Source organism: Phalacrocorax aristotelis, chromosome 11 (assembly GCF_949628215.1).
Source record: "Phalacrocorax aristotelis chromosome 11, bGulAri2.1, whole genome shotgun sequence".
Classification (NCBI taxonomy): Eukaryota; Metazoa; Chordata; class Aves; order Suliformes; family Phalacrocoracidae; genus Phalacrocorax; species Phalacrocorax aristotelis.
In genome coordinates, this window is record NC_134286.1 from 17,881,982 (window position 1) to 17,904,684 (window position 22,703).

The 22,703-nt window shown below is 42.5% G+C and overlaps 1 protein-coding gene and 1 long non-coding RNA gene across 10 annotated transcripts in view; one reads left to right on the forward strand and one right to left on the reverse strand.

Annotated features, from left to right (window-relative positions):
• Positions 1-2,834: 2,834 nt before the first annotated feature.
• Positions 2,835-10,104, reverse strand: LOC142063418 (uncharacterized). The gene is made up of 3 exons (XR_012662759.1): positions 9,142-10,104; positions 8,670-8,832; positions 2,835-4,728 (listed from the first exon to the last, which is right to left on the reverse strand). It is a non-coding gene; the product is annotated as an uncharacterized LOC142063418 (long non-coding RNA).
• A 645-nt stretch (positions 10,105-10,749) lies between these two features.
• The window catches only part of GRIA3 (glutamate ionotropic receptor AMPA type subunit 3), a 159,394-nt gene continuing 147,440 nt past the window's right edge, over positions 10,750-22,703 (forward strand). For 6 of the 9 annotated variants that reach the window (XR_012662755.1, XM_075107156.1, XM_075107158.1 and 3 more), the window contains exons 1-2: positions 10,991-11,167; positions 12,049-12,207. Coding sequence is in view for 7 of the 9 variants with exons in the window: in XM_075107156.1 (XP_074963257.1) it covers positions 11,077-11,167; positions 12,049-12,207 (250 nt within the window). In the remaining 2 variants the exon portion in view is untranslated. Of the gene's footprint in view, positions 11,168-12,048; positions 12,208-16,916; positions 16,962-22,703 lie in introns of those variants that run through there. The other 3 variants (XM_075107160.1, XM_075107159.1, XM_075107161.1) reach the window with 2 other exon arrangements.

Below are 22,703 nucleotides of genomic sequence, written 5' to 3' on the forward strand. Positions count from 1 at the left end.
ACATTTCATCTCCAAATCATCTTTGGGCTAGAGTACAAATCATGTACTCTACTGAACAGAAGGGAAAGCCATGGAGCTGAAATACATGCTAACCCCTACCTGAGCAGTTTTGCCCGGAGTAGGGAACCTGGTTATTGCACATTCTCACTCAGAGTCCTGCTCACATCTTTAAGAGTCAGTTATGCTGGCTTTCGTGCCAAAAACAGGCTTTCACTGCTCTTTTGCTTCTGTTTTTCAGAAAAAGCCAACATAGCTTGTACATGCAAGCTGGATTCTTATGAGCAGCTTCAACAGGATTGAAAGTTTCAGAAGTTTCTGTGTGTCACACTTGATAAACCCTGCTGACAGGCTTCAGGCTGCAAGGACGTCACTGGGGGTGCAATTAGAGGGCAGTGGTATCACACGGAAACCATGGAAGGCCTTGTTTAGCATTTCAAGACTGTACTTGGTTGTGAGATTGGGAAGGGAGAGAATATGACTTGACTCTCAGGGCCCCGAATGAGTTTGCAAAACTGAGAGCTTGAAAGTGCATTTTTAGTCTTAAAAGGAATGTGTTTGGTACGAGTAATCAGGATATACATAGGACTCCACAGTGCTGGTTTTACACAGCTGCTGTGAAGTATTTAATTTCTGGGTCAGCTGGAAGCATTCGACCTTCTGAATCAGAAATGTATTTCCTGTTATGTGGAAAGTATACATATACATACCGATGTTTTTAAGATGTGATGATCATGGCCTAATCAAAATACCATTAGAATAGTATTTCCTCCTCCTTTTAGCATTTGTGATCTAACAACTTGGAGTCCAGCCTGATGTCCACTGATGTCAGCGAGGGTTTCTTATTCACTGTGTGTGGGACCTGAACTTTATCTCAAGGTTACATCATTATATTTCTAGGCTCAATGGTCTGATGACCTTGAGGCAGCCTGTGAGCTATGAAAAATGCTGTTGCTACCAAGAGCTGCCATTCAGTTTTCCTTTGGCATGAGTAGCCTAAGTGGTCTTGTATGTTCCAAAACCTCACTAATTCAGCAGAAGCCTTTTGCTGAACACCAACTAAATTGAGAGAGTAGATCTTCCCTGATGAACCAATTTTGGAAATTTTAGTTATGTTTTGTCATCAAAAATGAACGTTGCTGACGGATGTGAGAAGTGCTGTCAGCTGATCTTTGCGTTTTTAGCTTACAGCTAGAGTTCTGAGAAAATTATTTGCATGTATCTATTTTAGAAGATCACTATCAGCTTATTTGAAATGTATCATAATCAAAGCATACGTGAGCATAAAGTTATGGGGACCCTGCTATTTGCCCAAACGACTCTTTGTAAATATGAGAACTACAGGAATAATCTCTTACAAAAAAGCTGGTACATATGTTGCATACTGAAAATATGCAGAAATTAGTTGACTTGCGGTTCATTATTGTGCAAAGTATGGAAAATGCATTCACTGAGAACAAGTGAAACAGCTGGATTCTGGTCTTGTTTTAAATACAAATCTCAGCACTTATGAAGTTCCCAATGTCACCGCCAATGTGAAATAGCTGTTTTACTTTAGCAAAGCTCACACTGCAGTGGAGGAGGCTGGGGCTTGAGCTAAACCAGCAGAATATACCTGGAGTACATGACCACACTCACATAGTTCCGTGCCTGTGTGGAGACGTGCACATCATGGCCTGACATTTACTTAGGTTTGACAGTAGGTCTGCAGGGGTATTTCTCAGGCTGCTAGTTGTCACTGACTTGAGTTTATATATTGACTCATGGAACGTTCTAGAACAATTCCTACCTTTTCTGAATTAGTTTCATCCCCTGAATTACAGTGTCATCCCCAAGCCTCTTTTTCCTAGTCAGGCAGGGTCCTTTCCCCAAAAACCATATGTGAACTAACCTGTTAGAGCAGCATCACTGGGCTGGTAATTATAATTCCTCTGTACACCGATTTGCCGTTGACTGCTGACTGAACAGGAGCTAAGAGGGCTCCTGGCACTCTGAGCCATATTTTACAGCTTGCCGTTGTTGTATTTACAACAATGCAGCCCGCTGAGGTGACACCTTTCAGCAGTCTTCTGCAAAAAGAGGCCGAGCATGTGGAATGAAGGGTCAAATGCTGAGCAGGGGTATATAAACTGGCAGGTAGCTTTGAGCAAGAGCCATGTGGGAGGCAAATGATTCCAAAACTACAGGGTCCAGGAGATGCGAATCTTGAAATACTGTGGTCATTACGTTCCAATCCATACAGAATTAGAATAATGCCCTGTCTCCTTGCTTACCACAGATATTTTATTTGCTTTGTATGCTCTTGCTATATTAGTAAGTCCATAAAAGACATATTTATCCTCCCAACTGAACCCATCACTGAATCAGATATATATAGCAAACATGACTTCATGTGTGCCCTAAAGCCAAACTCCTCACTGAAAACTGTATGAGTGCTGATCTACTTAGAAGTTGAATTCAGCTCTAATGGCAAAGCCAGGTTCAAAGTTCAGGTATATCTAGGCATAAGGGACTGTGTGATGCTGGGTGGAACGGGGTGGCCCTTATGCTATGAATAAGATTGCACTGAAAACATACCCTTTGGTGCTGCTGTGACTGGGTTTCACCTTTGACAGCAGAATGTTTCCCTAAAGAATAATAGAAGCAAGTGCTTTCCAAAAGATTTCCAGCGTGTCACTTTTCATATATACTTAATACTTCAAAACCTTATAACAGCACTCCAGAAATTTACAGCACCAAGGAGCCCTATTTAGCAACGCCTCTCCATTAATCTGCCTTTTTTTTTTTCTTCAACAGCATAATTATGTTAGAAATAAGGAAAACAACTGTGTATTCATGGTCCAATTTAATAGGTCCCAATACTTTGCTAAAGCACTGCAGTGGATCAGTTGGAGTTAATTATTATACAAGATTACATTGCAAATAACAACAGTACATCAAAGTAATGTGTAAGGTCTGCCCTGCAACACAAAAGCAAAAAATTTCAAAGTTAAGTCTAAAATTATGTGTTTGCATTTCCACCTTAACTCACTAAAAGTATTACAGCCCCAAAGAAGCCTTGTGTAAGGCTGGCCACTTCTTAGCTAACCCTTCTGATAATTGTGTAGAGCTGATTAACAAGAAGGTGTTAAGGACAATTCCGAATCATCTTGCTTTTAGAGCTTTAATTAACTGGTTAATCACCGTGAAAGTAATTGTGGAGTTGGATGCTGCTCAGAGTCAGTGTCATAACCTAGGTACAGGATGCTGAGCTACTCTTTCTGAAAAAGAGTGATCTTGATGTAAACAGGTTTCAAGGCAGACCTATTAGGTGACCTCTCTGCCACCTCCTCCTTCTTCTTCCTCTTAGAAAAAAACACCAACCCATGCTTTTTTATTTTATACTTTCTGATGTATGAAGAACAAATAGCTTATGAGATATTTTAAATAAAAAATTCTAGCCTGCCTTTTCTGTTGTTCCCTAGCCTCGCTTGCACCTCAAGACTATGGATATGTAGGAAGAAAACAGGCTATTAGCTTTATTCAGAGACCATTGAATTCAACAGAATGATGCTTAATGCATGTAATGGTTTTTAGATTAAACTCAAGGCTGCTGCATCACAAGTACCAAGGAAATAGCATCTGACTCATGGAAAGGAAGGATTTTACTTGATTTACGTTTATTGTTTTGCATTTGTTAAGACACACAAATTATTATCTGAGATTGAGTGTCTAGGTATGGTTTGATGTTTTAAACAGTTCTCTGTAGTACCAGAGGGGCCTCTGGTAGCAAGGGGAACAATCACATTTGATATCCCTAACATTTAGAGAGCAATATAAGAGATAAAATAGTAATTTAAGAGTAAAAAAAAATCTTTCAAGATTTCTTTACATAACTTGAAGCAAGAAAAACCACAGTGCTCTTTTTTTTCAGTTTTTTGTTCAGTTCCACTCTTTCACTTAATTTCGCACTCCTGAAACATGATTCCTCAGGGGGTACATATGCAGCTAAGCTGAAGAGTAAAAACAAATTTTAAATTCAAGATTATAGAATCATTTTTGATTTAAAATTCAGGGGTCTGCTACCTAGATCCTAAACAATACACATGGAAGGGTGAAAAGAGTGAAATCAAATATATAGATCATTCACTGATGTGCAGGTCTTGATCAGAATCTTTGTGCCATGCAAAATACGATAACTGCATTTACATTGTAGGAAAGTCACACAGAGTCCATTTATCCTACTCCACAGTAGAATTTGTTTCATTGATCCAAGGCGCATTACACTGGATGAGGATTTGGTCCAGTATATTTTGAAAAGCAACACTAAGAACTGTGGGACTCTGAGCACCAGATAGATGGGTGTCTCTTCCTTCACTTTGTCTGAGGCAGTTACACTGTGAAGTCTGCTTTCAAACTTACTGAAAGTAATGGTTGTATATTCAACACAGAGCTTCGTCATCAAAAGTAGGATGCTCTAGCAACATCATGGGTTAGAGAAAGCTCCCAAAAATAGATGTTCAGTGATAGCAGTGATCTTACCTTCATGTTAGTGCTTGAGTACTTCATTATTATTGAGTGCTTATGAGGACACAACACAACTCAAAACAGGATTCTAGCAGTTTACGTGTTCAAGAGCAGTTTCAAGATGATACTAAACCAACATCTAAGAGATGATAATAAATAAATATCTCTTTTCCTGCAAATCAGATCTGTGGACTCCTTGGGACTCACGGGCTACTTCTGAAAAGTCTGCAAAAGGTAGTTAAGAAGAATAAATCTATTGTCAGTCGACTTCAATTTGCTATATAAGGACCACTGCAGATCTATTGGAAAATGCTTAAGACACTTCAGATTGATACAAGGTGAGAATTGCTGTTACAAAACCCTTCTGCAATTGTTTTTTCATTTCTTATGCCTTCTGTTGTGCTGAAAGAGCAATCAAATAGTCAGTCAGTTTTATACTGTAATTATCAAGACCTAGCACAATTGCTACAAGGCGTGACTTACAGAGCCAAACAACTTTTAATTAGGAATGGAAGTTTCATAAAGCATGAGAACACTTCTGTTAACATTGGCTATATTATTAATATCAGATCTTTTCAAATACACCACTGGGTTTCTGAAGGATTTGCTTGTCTCTGGAACACTGCAGATTATCAGAACCACATTGTGTTATTCACATCAGCGTGAGTGTACAACTAGTCATCTTTGTACTCTCGGTTAATCCTGCTGAAATCAATAAAACGAATCATGTTAGGTGAAATTCATCTCTGTGCAGATGGACAATGCAAGTCCTTCACAATACAACAAAATATGATTTAAAGATTGTGCGTTAGATCTTTTAGTATACAGGGATCAAAATCTCCATCCTGTGGGTTAGACTGTGGTGTTGCAATAGGTTATCTCTCTCTTCCTATGATTTTTCTCTATTGCCTTCACAGATTCTGGACTGTTCTGTAAATACCCTGTATTGATAGTTTGCTAGCATCCTTGGTGTTTTTCTTGCATTTATTGTCTTGTTAGACCTTGAGATCCTGTTGGAATTGGATGGTAGGTTAGGTAAGTCTCTAAGTGAGAGGAAAAAAAGGGTTTTAAAGTACCAGAGCTGCTCATTCTTACTATGTATGCTATAGACACCTCTTTGTTCTACAGAAATGTTTTCTTTTCATGGAAGTTGCATAGGGAAAACTTTTCACATTCAAGGTGACATTTCTTGGGCAGTGACAAAGCAAGGGAGAGACCAACACTCCACACACTGGGAGGAAAATAGACTTTTGATTGCCAAACAATCATCTGAAGTGATTATTCACTACTTAGGGCTAAAAGAGATTGTCCTTAAGAAGAATATGTTTCAGAAATTATATACAGAAATTAAATATTCAGAGGTCAGATCTTGCACAGTTGAAGTGGGTATGAACTGGATATAACTCCCAAGATTGCTTGAAAACTGTATTCATAGGTATAAAAAAAAAAAAAGAGAGACAGAAAGGATTCACTTTACTAACAGTATATTGGGGGTACCATTACTTTTTTATTTGATTTACTGTTTCCTTAAGTAATAAATAAAGATGAGCACAGCAAAAGTACAGGTTTAAATAGGAATTGCAGGGCTGTGTTACGCCAGCAGTGCCTAGTGTACAGTTAATCAGAAAGCAGAAGGTAATATAAATTGTTTCTGACATTATGGGACTATAATAACACTACATTTCCACCAGAACCGTAGCTCTTAGAAGAATTAGAAGTATGTGTCCTGAGGATACCACAAACCCAAGAAAAATGAAGATATTTGTACATGCTGACTGTTTCCACATTTGTGTCTTAGTTGTGCAATTGTAATGTATAGTCACTGCTGTAACGGTCTGTGTTACAGTTCTGATAAAAGTTGCTGCATGAATTTGCTCCTGCTACCTAAAGCTGAATCAGACTCCAGTAACGGAGTAACGACTTATTTATCAACAAGTTTCCTCTTTGACCCTGTTCCTATACAAATCTTTATCATCCTTCCAAGTACTACAACATATTACTATGTACCAGACCATATTATTCCACCAGGATGTATTGGGTAAAAGCCTAGCTCCGATGATAGGGGTAATAAACCTACCATACATTTCTGTGGTTGCAGGATTACACCTGTTCACTGTTCTTAGAAAAGATTAACAACAAATCAATGACTCAGGTAGTCTCCTACCCTGTTTCTAATGCTGACCAGCACAAAAACTTTCAGAGAACATAAGACAGACTATAAACTCTCATCATGCATAAGAAGAATAGGTCTTCCCTGAGGCATCCAGGAGCTACTTTTTGTTATGGATTCTGAATATTAATCCCAACAGCTTTTTACTAGTCTAATGCATTTCTCTGCTAATTCGGATAAAATTTGAATCTTCTAAAAATAATTATTTTTGCCAAGATTACTGCGTAGAAGACAGCTTTATAGATTAGCTGTAAACTTTGTAGCAGAATATTTCTGTTAAACTATCTCTCGTCTGCTGCCTTTAAATTTAATTTTATGTCTCTGTTATTGCATGGTAATGAAAGGTAAACAGGAGAGCTTCAATAGTTTGTTCTATGCCCACTCATAATATAATCAAATCTTAACTAGATGTCCTTTTGACCTGTTTTCCAAAATGTATGAAGCTGTAATGTCTGTATTCTTTTTCCCTCTTTTGACACTGTAGTTTCCCCTTGCCTCCTTCTATCTGTAGTTTCATCTTCCCCCTGAATCCCTTTTCATCTTTGCTTCTCTCTCCCCACTATCACTCTGTCTGTTAACCATCTATGGTGGAATTAATCAGTTTAGCTAATCAAAATGGTGACATTTACATAAAGTTCAGTTAATTGTGTCTCCCTTGTTTTTATGAAGAAATAACCAGTTTAAAACAAACAAAAAAATTAAGGCTGTAGGACACAATTGGTAATACATTTATTGGCAATTATAACCTGATTTGGTTGGTATTGGGAGAAGCACAATGATATCTAGAAACTCGCTGCCTGAGCTTCTCTCTTACAATTAGAAATAGGAATGACAAAAGTGATAAAGTCAGCTTAGGGCAGTTAGGGTGAAGCTTGAGCCACAGAATCCCAGTGTAGGTTTTGCCATGACTTTATGCTAACACTATGGGTTTAACCTAGTAACATCAGAAAGCTCAGTGAGAACGCTGTGTCCCAAATTCCATGGCATTTTGCTAATCCACTATTAGATATTACAATGAGAACACATTAGCTAATTATAAATCATTAGCTCCTCCTGCTCAGGTAGACAGTACTCAGAATCCCCCAGTGTCCCAGAACACTATAAATCATCTAAACATGAAACTTCCACTATCCTGCAAAGTCGTGGATGTATTTAGTTATGAAAGGTTTGGGAAAGCATCTGGTATGACCTTGGTTACCATGGAACTCATTAACTCAAGTCACTGAGTGGCCCTAGCAAAGTATATAAACTATTTGCATGGCATTAATATCCACATAAAGCCAACTGATCTCCTACCATTTTGTCCTAGGACATACTGGGTTCTCTGTAAGAAAGGTAAACTGGGATGAGGTCTCCTTGGGCTTCTCCAAAATCTGTATGGGATGGCTGCCGTCTGCAGATTTGTATCTGCAAATAGGACCATGAGACTAATTGCCTCATCAAAAAGCAAAGTGCGTATTGAAAATTATAATAATAATAATAATAACAGCATGTATACTAAGGGCTTCAGGAGGAAAAATGTGGGTGATAACAATAATTTATTTGTCTCAGCACAGATATATTTTGGATTATAACAAGACTCTCCATTTTGAGATGAGGCTGTAAAGCACCCCGCTGGCTGTGTAGGAAAATGAGATTCTGACACATGCCACCTTCATTCATGGCTATTTTATCTATTCTCTTGTTCTAACATCTATAATGTTGAACATAATTTCTTTCATAATTTTTTCAGTACATCATCAGCTGCCAGTGTGGCAGGTGGCAGTCAGCCTGGAATACACAGCTGCAGGGATGGAGAGAAGAACTTTGTGAAAGCAAGTGAACAGGAAGAAATTAGCACCACTAGGAGAGGACACAGAAAAGAGGACAGCAGGACTTTCTGGAGAATGTGTTATAAATGGGCTGGAGGTAGGTAGACTGTGGAAAGAGAAGAGAAATTATTTGCCTATATGAACATGCTTTTCACAAATGTCTTGAATTTCTAAACTTCACATACCTGTCTGTAGCTCTCAGATCTTCTATGCCTACCAAAGGGCATTTGAGAGAAGAGTGCTTTACAGTGAAGCCAGGCTGTTGCTCATGATCTTAATTCTGGGTCTGAAACTTCCTGCCTAGGTGAGCTAGGCCTGTCGCTTTCCTTGATTTTTAAGTTTTTACATCTGTAAGAGAAGAATACAATCATGCTTCTTGGGGATGTTTACAGGAATTCATAGGGAATATTTGTAGTGCTTTGAGCTCGAGGAGTGCTGTAGATATAAAGATGGACTTTATAGCCCATCGATCCAGACAGATAACCATTTCTTTAAATAGAGAGGCAAAGTGACAACTGCCATCTCAATCTAAACCAGGAACGTTACCTGCCACCCCACAGCCCGATCCCCACCCCTGCCTGAACTGGAATAGACTCCATCTTCTGGGCATGATTCTCACAGAGCAACACACAACACGTAGCAACAAATGCATGGCACCTTGGAGTAAGTAGGAATCGCATATACACTGCTAAAGGCTTATGCTATGCTCCTGTGTCATGAATGTGATGCCTGGCTCTTCACCTGTGCCTTTGGCTTCTTTCAAGGGTAGTGGTTTGATTCTCTGATGTTATTCATTAGCATACGTACAGTAATCTGCCACCGTCTTACATCTTCAGTTCTTACATGAAACTGCAGCCAGTGGCACTGGTAGATTATTTTGCAAATGCAAAGCCAACTGCTTTTGATATTATCCCTGCCTCAACTGAACATAGGCCCAAAGAACACCAGAGCCTGCGATTCAGAAAAGAAAGGCAGAGGAGGACCAAAGGAAATTGACCTGCTGAAATCAGAGGAAAAGGAAACATGAGGAACAATCTTCCCTGGGCCTATGAAATGGACTAGGTGACCTAATAACTCTTTTCTGTCTCCATTTTGTACAGTTTTGTGAGCCTCAAAGCAGCAAAAAGAGAACAGAGCTGCAGGATCCACATAGCGAGGTGTCAAGGGGGCGGGTGCAAGATCAGCCTCTCAGGGCACCAAGCTTCAGGCAGAAGCACAATAGCTCCCTACGGATGTGCAGGCCAGGGCAGATGGAGGCCGGTGCTCAGCCGAGAGGTGGGCAGCAGAGGCGGAGGGGATGTCCCACACCCACCTGCCTGCTCCCCGCGGGCAGGCCGTGCTGTGCCCTCTGTGCTGGGCCGCACGGCACCCGACAGAGATGTTCCCAGTCTTTTTCCAACATATGGGATGAAACAGGGAGACCTGGTTGGGTTTCCTTCCTTTAAGGAGGTTGGGAAGGACCTAATATTCCCTTGTGTGGGATAAACTCGTCCTCGTCTTTCTTCACTTCATGGCACTGTGGGCGGGTGAATGCGGGCGCCTCCCCCCGCAGGCGCTGGCACTGGCGGAGGGATGGGGCGAACTCGGGCGCAGGGCGGGCGGCCCCTCCGGCAAAGCGCACCGTGCCCCGGCAGGCGCCCTGCGGCCTCCCCCAGCCCTCCCCCGCAGCCCCCGCGCTCCCGCCCCCCGCCAGCCCGCTCCCCTCAGGCGGGGCCGCGCCCGCCCCGCACCTCGGGCGCCGTCCTCCGCCCGCCGAGGGGCAGGCCCGGCGGCACCCGGCCGCCCCAGCCCTCACGGGGGCCGCTCGCCCCCGGCCCTCAGCCGCTGCTCCCGCCTTTCGGCCCCGAGATTCTCGCACCGCCCGCCTCCCCCGGCGCTGCCCCGCCACCGGGCGCCGGCAGGACCCCGGCCGCATCCCCCCACACCCCCCGCCCTCCTCCGCCGGCCCCGGCCCGGCTCCCCGCTCCTCCCCCGCCGCTGACAGGCGCAGGCACGGCACTCACTCACTCACTCACTCACTCACTCACTCACACACACACACATACACACACACGCATCGAGGCGATGCAGCTTTAAAGGGGCCAGCTGCAGCCCGGGGGCCGGCCCACGGCAGGCCGGTGAGCACCCTTCGACCGCAGCCCGGAGCGCTGCCGCCGCGGCCGGGAGACGCCAGCGCCGAGGCTGGGCGGGCGGAGCGGGCCGAGCCGAGCGGAGCGGCGGGCGGCTGCCAGCCCGCCTCACGCCAAGTTTGATCGATAACCCCCTCCCGGCCCGGGCGGAGCAGCCTCGCCGCGCTGCTACCCACCATCTTTGGGGGAAGTCCCTGCGCTGGGGGGGGGCTACTGGAGACGGGGGGAGAAAGGCAACCTCGCAGCCAATGAGCCCTCCCAGGCTGGGGTGAAGACAAGAGGAGAGGGATTTGGGGAAGGGAAGGAAAAAAAAAAAGAAGAAGGGAAGAAAGGAGGGGGACCATCCTCCCCACTACCTCCGCCGGCATCGCCACCACCATTGACACTACTCCGAGTCTCCAGTTGCGCCCATGCCTGTGCCGCCAGTTTCGTTTTAGGGGCTGAAACGCAGGGGCTGAAGAAAATGGGGCAGAGCGCGCCCCGGACCCTCCTGCTGCTGCTGGCGGGGCTGCTGGGGGAGGCTCTGGCAGGGTTCCCCAACACCATCAGTATAGGTAAGCGCCCGCCGCGGCACCGCGACCCGCTCCTTCCCGCGGCGAAGGTGTGCGGAGGGGGAGCGGGGGGCGGCGAGCCCGGGCGCCGCCGGGTTGGGGCGCGGGCGGCCCCGGCGGCTCCCGGGGCCGGCCCCGCTCGGGCTCCGGCTCCCTCCCGTTGCGGTGGGCGAGAGGCAGAAGCGGAGCCGGGGCTGGGCGGGCGGGCGGCGGCGGGCTGCTGCGCTGTCCATTCACTTCAGGAACGGCGGGAGGATCCGGTCCGTGCTGACGCGGAATCGTGCCCTGAAGCAGGCGCATCCCGCGTAGCGAGTAACGTGCGGGAGCGGCGGCGTGAATCTGTAACGACGTGCGCTCAGCCTGGGGCCGAGCGAGCCGTGAGGCTGAGGGCATGCGAGTGAAACTTGGGGTTGCTCCCTGGAGCCGCGCTCGGCCGTGCGCGCTCTCCAGCAGAGCGGCCAGAACCGCGCGTTGGCCGCGCCGCACGCCATCCGCGCCCGTAGCGAGTAACTCTGCAGAGACGTTACTTGGGTAGCCCGGAGGTAATTTAGGAGCCGCAGTTCTCCCAGGTAGACTTTTAAATCCGTGTGTGGGCATCCGTGGATAAGTGGCCTGGCTTTCAAGGAGCACCTGCAGCTCCCAGTGACTCCAGATAGCTCAGGGGGCACCTGGGCGTGATGTGTGGCGTTAAAAGCCTAACTTTGGACTTGGAGTATGTATTTCATGTATGTGCGCTGTCAGAATTATGTGCTCAGGCTCAGCCTGCTCCCGTTCATTCTCTCCTGAGATGTGCAGTATGCAAAGGTAACTTACTGCTGCCGTTTCTCCTCAAAATTCGTTCGGAAATACATTTTTCCCTTTTTTTTCTTTTTTTTCCATCCTAGGTGGACTTTTCATGAGGAACACTGTTCAGGAGCACAGTGCGTTTCGATTTGCTGTGCAGTTATACAACACAAACCAAAATACCACAGAGAAGCCCTTCCATTTGAACTATCATGTAGATCACTTGGACTCTTCCAACAGTTTTTCGGTGACAAATGCTTGTAAGTAAATACACGCTTTTTAAAAAAATGTTTGTTACCTATCCTTACATTCAGTTTCTCCCTAGTAGCCTAGAGTTCTTGTTCATGCAACATAGTGCAACAAATGTGCGTACTGACATGAGGTTTAGTAGATTTGCAGCGTTATATGGTTGAATAATACCTTAGGGAAAGTTCTCTCACCACTTCTTTTCACCCCTTTAGTTTTGTTTTCCAGGAAAACAACCGTGTTATTTATATAGCAGCGCAGTGTAGCTGTGATCAGTGAATTGCCGCTGAAGTAACATCCCTTTTCTGTTGAGGCTACAACCTAGCTGTGTGAAACAGCATAATTTGCAAATAATACCATGTAGGAATAAACCAGAAACAGCTGTTTACAAGTGACCTTGAGGGGACAAAGCCAGAAGGGCTTACTTGCCTCCTCTGCCCTGAAATACTGGGTTGTTTTCTTACAGTGAAAGTCCTGTTAAAAGCTGAGGCGACTGAAAACTCACAAATACCGTTAGAGCTGAGGGGAGAGAAAATGGAATCAGAACGCTTAGTGTTATGAGAAATAGCTCTGCACAAGCACTGCGTACGTATAATTTGAGCCTTTATTAAGAGAAGAAGCAAAATAGAACTTTCAGTAGTGTTAATGTGGTGTTAAAATGAGAAATTGCTTTCTGAAAGACCAGTGCATGTTCTGCATTTAAAAAAGCATTCCTTCACCAGTGGTAGTGCCTGAATATTTGTTTTACTGATGTGTCCAAATTCAGTTTTATACAGTTTTTATTGTAAACCTTTGAAAATGAATGGAGTCTTCTTGCAAGGTAGTTGCATGCACTTTGTAGTATACAGAAATATGTCTGTACATGAGCTAAAGGATCTCTGAATGCAATGTACTAACTTTGTGTTATGAACAGGATTCCTGTTCATGTACTTACAGTGCAACATGGTCAAAGAGGAAGCATTGTACTAAAATGATGAAGTATTGAAGTATCGGAGTACAAAAAAACTATTATCTCTTGCTTTAAAACCATTTCAAGTTTTTAATATTTTTTATTATTATTATTTTTTCTTTGCTGGGGATAGAATAATTCTTATATTCCTGTCCCACGCTGTATAATCAGCAGGCTGGACAAGTAGATATTTTATTCTTCTAGGTTTTCAGGTATTTTCTGAGAAAGTTGATAGTTAGAAAATATATGATAAGGAAATATTTGGCCAAATTTTGTATTGATATTCTAACATATCCCCCATGTGACTGCTTCTTGCTAGTGCAGTGTTACACTTTTTAAAGGGCTTTGAGTTAGGACCTTTAAAACTTTTGCAGGGGGGTTAATTATATAATATCCAATAAAAATATTTGGTAAAGTGGAAAAAATGGTAAATAAAAGCGTGTCTGTACTTTGAATCTTATTTTACTAATCCTATCCAGCCTCAACAGCTCTTACAACAAACATCAGACTATTAATCCTTAATCAGTGTAATCCCTTCAAGAGGCTGTATCTCAGACATAGTTCCCTAAATATCAATTATATGGATTTAAACTAAATACATTAAACTGCTTGGGTGATTAATTATTGTTTTTTTAAAAGTTCTACCAGCAGTTCTTTACAGGTCCCACCAAGCAAGTGAACCACACACTTGTTCAGAGGCAGTCAATGTATTCTTTGGTCAGTGTGCTTCTCATCTTCTGACATCCAATGATTTTTGTCATTGCCTAGTGAAAGCTGTGGTGATTTTTAGTAAGATGGGATGGTTTTCTGTAGTCGAGAGCTCCATGTTCCAACACACATATTACCAGTGTAGTAAAACTGGGAAAACTTAAATCTCTGGAGAAACCGTAGGCCAGAGCACACCAACCTACAGTAACCTATTTAAAAATAGAAGATGTGAAAAAAGAAACAGAAGAAAGAAAATGAAAAGGTGACCTTGTCCATTAGCTATGACAACCATCTTGTAATGCTGTTGGTAGGAAAAGAATATGGTGAGTCCAAGTCACCAGTCATAGAGATCTCAGTGGCTCAAAATAAAAAAAATAAGAACAGTTCTTTTTCTGGATCTGGAGGCAATTATCTTTGAAAGTCAGAATGCTCATACATATCGATGCATTAGAATGAACTAATAGCTCCTCACACTACCTGGCTAACATGTAAAGCATTCTGGCCTAAGTACCCTTAATCGCATCCTCACTTCCCAGTGGAGTGGCAGATAATTTCAGGGTGCTGCCGTATCCATGAATGAATTCTTTCCACAACATTTTTACTTCTCTTGGAGATAAGCATAAATTGTCTCCTGTGCTGTCACACAGCCGTTTGATCAATATTTGCAATTGGCAGGGATCCATAGGAGAGAAACCTGCAGTGACTCTTGACGGCCTTCACTGGAGAGGGAGACGGTGGCGGACTTTGTGGTGGGATAGGTGGAGGAACTGAAGGGAAATCTGAGAAAGTAGCATGTGTAGCTTGAGCCTAGTGCCTGTACTAGTAGACATCCGTAAAGCAATACTTTTCATTCTCCTTTGCTTTGATTTATATGATAATGGCTGTAGTAAGTGTTCCTGTGTGGAGCAATTGAGGGGGGTTCTGCTCAGGAAAGACTTCGGTTCTTAGTGTAGAGCTGCACATCCCGCTTGGTGCAATCTGGTGCATTCCAGAGGCAGGGAAAAAAAACCAAAAACAACAACAAAAAACCAACTCCTCTGAAGTATCCTGATGAGCCAGACATAAAAAGCCCGCCCCTGGTAGGGCTGATTTGGCAATATCCCAACATGGGAACAAACTTATTTAGAAGCAAGAGAAGATTCCTGCCCTAAGCCCCTCCCTCTCATTCCTTTTTCAGTTAAATGATGCATGATCGGAGTCATGTACATGTATTCCCTGCCTCACTGATAGCACCGAGCCCCTCTCTGTATATTTAATTTACAGGCATGGATACAGTATTCATCCACGCTATATTTATTTTCCCACCTATTTATTTAGCTGTGTGATATCTTAACAGAGAGCAAATGCAAACACAGATGAAAATTCCAGTGTTTTTAAAGGTGAATTGAAGTTTATCAGTTGGCTCTGGGAGGATTTATTACATCTTTTAAAATATGCAGCTTTGTGCTGTCAGGAAAAAAAAAGGAAAGGAAGAAAGTTAATTTGACCTGTGAACGGATAAAATCAAGTAAAACAGAGATGTCATATTTTCTTCAAAATTGGTCATGCAGGGAATGAGCTGGCTTTTTCAGAATAATATGAATGTAACAACTCAAATGTATAAATTCATCACTGAAGCATCTTTCGTGCTTTTCTTATAACCTCTGATGAAGGATGTTAGTATTAACGTTGAATTATGCGTACAGTTCTGTAGATCATATTCCATAGAAATAACCCGCGTATGTCTTTCTGCTCTGCACTTGTAGTGCACTATACTAACACTGCTCTAGCCTCTGCAGTGTCAGCTCATTAGCACACAGATCTCATATTCCCTCTCTGCACTGTCATTGCAAAAAATTGCTGTTGTACACCTTTACAGCAAACAAATGTGCACTTGCATTATGTACGATTTTCAAGAAATATTTAGAAGAGTAAACTCAACCTTACACATAGTCTCCATGGAATTTCTTTAAAGAAAGCATTAGTTTTCATTAAAATCTGTTGATCATGTAATGATAGTGGTGGGGTGTGTATGGGTGAAAAGGGGCTGTGATTGCAGAATCTAATTAATCTACAGGCAGATTCCCTCTCTCAGCTAAACATAACCTGTCAGCTGCAAATTCTTGTCCCGTTAATTTTTCTGAGTAATTTCTCATGTATCTTCTGAACCCAGAAGGCTTTTTATATTTTACCAAATGTTGATGTGTAGTGTTTTTTCCACAGGCACTGGTTCTTTAAGAGACCAATAAAAGAGGGAAGCTACAATGAAATTCTTACCTTAAGTTGCTAAAATCCTGTAACTGATTGTATGGACACTTTCTTGAGCAGGTCTGATTTCAGACTTTCTCAGAAAAATTTTCTTTAGCGTCCTTGCAGTCCTTGTGTTTAATCTTTAAAATGCAACTTGGAACATTTTAATGGAAAAAATGCCTGTTCAATGCCTGTTGTGCGAGAATGTTGCAGAAAATGATACTACAGGGTTAGCAGCAGACAATTTTTCCCGTTTAACTGCATTACTCCCTTTCCCAAAGCAAGCACACGCACACGCACGCGCACGCGCACGCACACACACACACAGTTTTTCCTTAGGTGCCGCTCAGCATTTCTTTTTGCCAGTGGGCAGATAATTTGCTTCCCTTGCATCTGTGTGCTCTTTGGCCAGCTGGCGAAGGACACTGATGCTGAAAGTGGTCAGCTCCCTTCTGCCAAAAGCATAAGCATGTCTCGCTGAAAGTCTTGCCAAGTTTGGGCCCTGTGCTGGTGAATTTGCATGAGGAGAGACCACTGGGTAGGTGTCTCACTCTCCTGATAAGGAATGCGCTGTGGCTTCTCCCAGCATTCAGTGGTAAAACACCTGGAAATGTGCTTTCTACACAACTCTGCTCATTACAGATCCCTGAAAATGCCTTTTATGCTGTGGAACGTGAACAAATATTGTATGTTATTGTTGTGTGACAAAGAAAATGAGCTGGCTTTAGTTTAGGGGTCAAAGCTTTTGCAATATTAGGGTAGGCTGAAAGGTGAAGGGTGTGTTCCAACTAAAGTTTGTTTCCATTTTGTGGCAGAGCAGATGATTTGTCATTAACCTGAATGTGAACTCAGTGTTAGCAGAAGGAACCGTACTGCTTTCAAGTATGTTTTACTATTTCTTAAATTAATTTTGAAATGAGCTGTCTCTTCTTTCTGCCCTCCTCTACTACTTACATAGCATTTACATACTGTTTAGATGTTAGTGTTCCATTTAACTCACACTGTAGAGATGGGGAAAAAAAAGTCCTATGAATGGACACTTCTTCGAGGGGGAAACTCTGAATTCACCGAATTAATGAAGAGTAAAACACAATGAAGGGCGCCATTTACTTGTTCAGTTTCAGAAAGGTTTTGTGCAGATGCAGAGATGAAATTGTTCACTTTTTCTATACAGCACTGGGCCTGGAGGACCCATGAGACTATTGGCATGGGTTAGAGAGCTACTGATTAACTACATGTTCCAATAAAATGTGTAACAGCTGTCGTTTATCTCTAGGAGGAAATGGAGATTCCATGATGGGAAACAAGCGTGTGACAGTAGCTTTTAATAACAACAAAAAAACCACAGTTTTATTGAAGGCTGACTTGGGAGCTTGTCCAAGAGTCACAGAAAACAGTGGGTTTCTTTCCTCTGGGTTCGCTGTGTTCAGCGTCTGGGAGGTGGGAGGCCGTCCTACCGCAAGTGTAGGACTGTTATGCAAGAAGGTGTGAAATGAGGGAGCAGATGTACCTTTAATTATTCTTTATTGTCACAATCTATCGATTTAACATATTCCCATTTAAAGTACATATTTTGTCATTACTGATTTTGGAATGCTAATTTTGATTTAGTTCGGCATCCTTAAAATATTTTAGAGTATGTTATTTTTAAAGCAGCAACTGTTTAGTTTCATAGAATTGAAAACTCAGGTTCATTTTTTTGTGAGAAAGATGATTATGTTGAATTTGTATTTGGCATTTAAGTTGCAGGCTGAGATTGGTGCTTTCTGTGCTGCTGTGACGTACAGATCACTGGGAGGCCGTGGCCCCCTTTCTAAGGGAGCTCATAAGGCAGCCTTAAAACTCTATACCTATTGCTGTGAGTTTGCGATACAGGAGCTTGTACCTCTACTGGAACAATGTGGCGATTTAAAAATAGAAATATAAAAATGATTGATCAAGATCAAACCAGTTTCTGTGCAACTATGTGATGATCACCTCAGTGAAGCAATTTCCAGATTTCATCCATGGGGATTCTTCTTCTTCTGATGTTTATGCGTTACGTTTCCCATCAGAGGCAGGACTTCCCTCTTATATCGCCTGCTTTATGTTATTGTTGGTCTTCAGAATGTCAGGTGCCCTAGAAACCTCAAACTTCAAATCATCATGGAGTTTTTCATGTGCAGTCATCATCTGATGAAGACTCCAAAGTAGACCCTCATGTTCAGCGGTTTGCAGTCATTGCAGTGTGGACACTAACAACTATCACAGAGCTTCGCAGTAGGTATTCTGGCCCGACTGTATCAGGGAGTTAGGAGATATTTCTATGGCACCAGAAATGCAGAGTTAATTTATCAGCATGTAGCAATATGTGAAACATTCAAAGGCAGTGCATGCCTTTCTGGTTGATCTCACCCAGATGTCATTATTGGGGTGAAAACTATCACAGATACACAGAGCAAGAGAGGAACTGGTGATAAGGTTTCTGTGTAAAGAGGAAGAATGAACGTAGGAAGGAGTTATGTCAATGAACCCACCCAGCAGGCGTTCCTGCATATCCTCACTGTAGTGTCTGAGGCACTGGCTCTGTTTTAGCGCCTTAACTGCTAAAATAGTGAGTGGCAACGTGCAGCCCTCACACATGCACTGCACAGAAGCCCTTATGCTTGAGGATCAACCTGCAGGGACACTGCGCTACAAATAACTTGCCCAGGCACTTGTAAAAAGGGTGAATTGCTCTCCTAGAATTGGATAATAGCCCAGGTGAGCACTCTTCTGCTCGAATGGAGAGACCTATCTGGTCACTTGTATGTAATTATTTTGCTAGACTATTTGGACATTTCAGCTAGCTGAAAGTTTCTTGTTTGTTTTTTTTCAAACACAATTGACAACATGTTCACTTTCAGACCACTTGTAAGTTACCTGATTGCATTTGGGTGCTTGGTCCTGCCTTTGTGTTGGGCTTGTATTTGTTGGCGTTTATTCAAATGTGATGTTTGAAATTCTGATCAGGAATTTTTTAAAAAAATTGCAGGGCTGCATGATGACTTCACTGCCTTGAGTCCTTTTTAATACAAGAACTGTCTTTAAAATGACATGCAGATATCTGGGAAAGGTATATCTACTGTCCGATGGTGTGCAGCCCGTGCATACTTACTTCATCCCACGTATACTTCATTGTTTTCACACCCCTTTCTCCTGGACTGATGTGTGTGACGGTGCTTGCTGATTTCACCATCAGTGGTTTTGTCTTATGCAAACATCAAGCACCCGGGCCCAGCCCATGTGGTAAAGGGACTGAACCTGGGGAATTGTGGGGTCTTCTGATGGCTCTGAGCATCATTTGGAGTAGGTCAATTTGTGCTTTTGGTTTTGCTATCTCTTACACAAGGGTAATACAATTTACCTCTATCAGACAGATATTGCAGGACTGTTTGCAGTGAAAAACTTGGAGAGCTTTGGCTAACAGTGTCTTTTTAATTTTATTGATACTTCTTCCACTTCTCTTCCTAAAAAAAACCCCAAAACAACAAAAACAACAAAAAACCAAACCAAACCAAAAATCCCCCAAAACCACCACCCAAACCCCCCAAAAATAAAAAAGAAAAAACCCAAAATCCAGCAAAAACCAGCCTACTCTTCATGCTTCTGAAAAATAAATTGAAATTAGCACTTACTAATTTGCTGTCCTTGCCAGAAGACGACGTCCATTTCCACCGATGGACCTAGGGGAACGTGTGTCGCAGCTGTACAGCAAGCCATTCTATCACTTGACAATGGAGAAATTTTCAGCTCTCTACCTGAAATAAGCAAAGCTGTTGGAAAGAAAGCAAGTTTAATACTGGAAAGTTCTTTGTCTCCTAAACACCCTGGACCTCTATTATAAGTATGGTCCACACTTCTAAAGCACAGCATGTCACTCTTCTGCAGCACAGCATGTGCCCAATTCTTGCCTACCTGACCCCCACTCAGACTGCTTATTTGAGTGGTGGGAGAAAGAACCGTCTTTACTAGAAGCAGGGTTGCCTATTGATTTCACCCAGTGAGGTCTGTAGAACGTGCTGTAATCAGTACCTCACAGCTGCCAGCTTTCCAAGAGATGTGCAGCAGTGCATTTCAGGGATTGGTGCTTTCCATGATTTCTTTGTCTGAGTTCCATTTCAGAGATCTCAGTCTGAGATAGGTGCTGCAGCCCACTTAGTGAACGTGGATCACGTCTTACAAATCACAGAGTTGCTGCATCAGGACATGCGTCTTGACTGGTCTTTGTACCCTGCTGTGTATGCTAGATTTCTTAAAACTTTCCAGTTGTGGTTGTCGTCATTGTCATCGTTTGTGTTTTTCTTCTGAGGGGGAAGTGCAGGAGCAGAGATGGCTTGGGGAGAAATGGTAATTGATAAGTTTTTTCAGGTAATGAACTTTTATAGCTTCTTGACAGCAGAACATGGCAAGACATTGTTTTTTACCGATTACAGGGGTTTCGTCTTTGTAGGCTTTACCACTTGTGTCACCAAGTTTGGATTCTAATGAAGTTTGATGGTCAGAAAACTCAAGTTCATGTGCATTCTTTTTTCCCAGCAGTTAGATGAGAGCTAATTAGTGTCCATTGATTTGCAAGGGACTGACCCAGGGTCTAACCCTCCATTGAATTGAAACTGTTAGGGGGATTCTAAATTGTCTAGCAAGTTTAACGTACTCAACCATCTTTCTCTGGTCAGGTGGTATCTCCAGAGTGGCTTCACTACCATTGTGAGTATGTCAAAAGAAGTTGGACCTAAGGAAATGCTGAATGAGTGAGAAGTCAGCATAATATCTGCTATCCCACTTTGAATTTACTTTTTAAAACATTGCTTTTTGTGCCTATTTACTTATGACTTCTTGCTGAATATAAAATAATACTAAAGAGGAAAAATGGATGTGATCATCCTATGTCAGCTAATCCTATTTCTTTCCTATTTCAGCCATGCTAGCAGAGCGGTTCTCACAACTAACAGTAGTTTTCATATATTTATATCGAATGCCTTGTCCAGCTCAGACTGAGTACTTCCATAGCACCGTTATCTCACTGCTGTTCTGTGCGTCCCAGAAATGGATTGTGCATCCCAGAACATTATGCTGCAAGACTAAAAAAACCTCTATGATTGGAAATTATGGGAGCCGTGTGACTTGCTAATCTTTCATTTCAGATGTAGTTCCAAAAAGGTTTTAAAGATTAGACTGGGATCAACTAGGAAATTAGAGAATTAAAAGTAAAAGCTTTTAAAATAGTTTCAGACTTCAAAAAATTGGCTTGGTTTCAGCTGAAGCCAAATGTTTGGGTTTGGAAATGATGGTTTATTGGTTTTTTACTTCTTTTTTTTTCTTGACTGAAAGAATTCCATGAAGCCTGTCTGAGTTAGCAAGATGTTTTGCAGACACGAATCTGCCTTTTTCAGTGTAAAAGCCCCTGTTCTGTCCGATTTTTATAATGACATACAGACGATGCATGTGAAGAAAAAAAAAAGTGAATGCTTAGAAGAACCTGTCTGCATTTTTCACAGTATATAGTTCAAGCTGCTTGTGATGGATTTCAGGGACAGACAATTTTTGTCAGTTAAAATATGTATAGCATGTCTTCCCACACCATCTACAGGCAACTTACTTTATTACCTGGATACGTGGAGAGGCAGTGAGATAAGCTCAAAATTGATCAAAACGAGACCAGTTAACCCTCCAGAAGTTTTCCACTACTCCACTTTGGTGCTCTAGGCGCAGAAGTTGCCTTGTTTAAAGCATTTGGTATAGGTGTAGTAAATGTAGTGATGGTTTCTACAACCACAATGTCCCATTTCAAAGATGAGTATTTCTATTCATCAGATGTGCTTTACTGCCAGTTGTTTTGTGCTAAATAACACAAAAAGAAGTTGCAAGCAGTGATACGTAGTTGTGCATATCTGCAATGACCACTGGGACCTAGGAGTTTCAGTGCTTCATTGTTCTACCTACATCGTTTAGCGCTTCCTTGTTCTACCCTAACAGCAAGGGGAAAAAAACAAAACTCTTTGTATCCCGTTAGATAGATACAGGCAGTCAAGGTACATAACGGAGTCCTCCTCTGATCTGATATATGCCAGGGTGAATTTGGAGTAGCTCTGCAGGAGTTTGAAGGAGTGAAGCCAGTAAAGGGTAAAACCATAGTGGTTCCTCATGGGGTATTCCTGGCTTTAAGCCTCTGGATAAGTGTGGGATGTGGGTCCAGGACAGCTAGTGGATTCTTCAAGGGAGGCTTGGAGCATCTTAATCAGTAGCGCACCTCTCCTCCAGGACTGCCCAGGTTGTCCAGGCTCTTGACTTCAACTAACTGAATATCCTCTTGTGTAGTGTCGCACATATTTCCTCTTGGAACTTTGGGAAATTTAACAAAACGTTCACGTTCAGCAGTAATAAGCGTCCCTTTATAAATGATGCTGGGTATCTCAGAAGTATCTGTAATAGACTGTGTAGAGCAGAATCTGCCAAGGAAAGATTTTGTTTTTCAATTGAAACAAAATAGTGTAAATCAAATAGTCTCCAGTGGAAAGTGCTGACCTTGCTTTTAGCAGGAGTCACTTACACAATCTCTCCTTTCAGATTTCCATTTTTCGTTTTTTCCCTTTCCCCCAATAT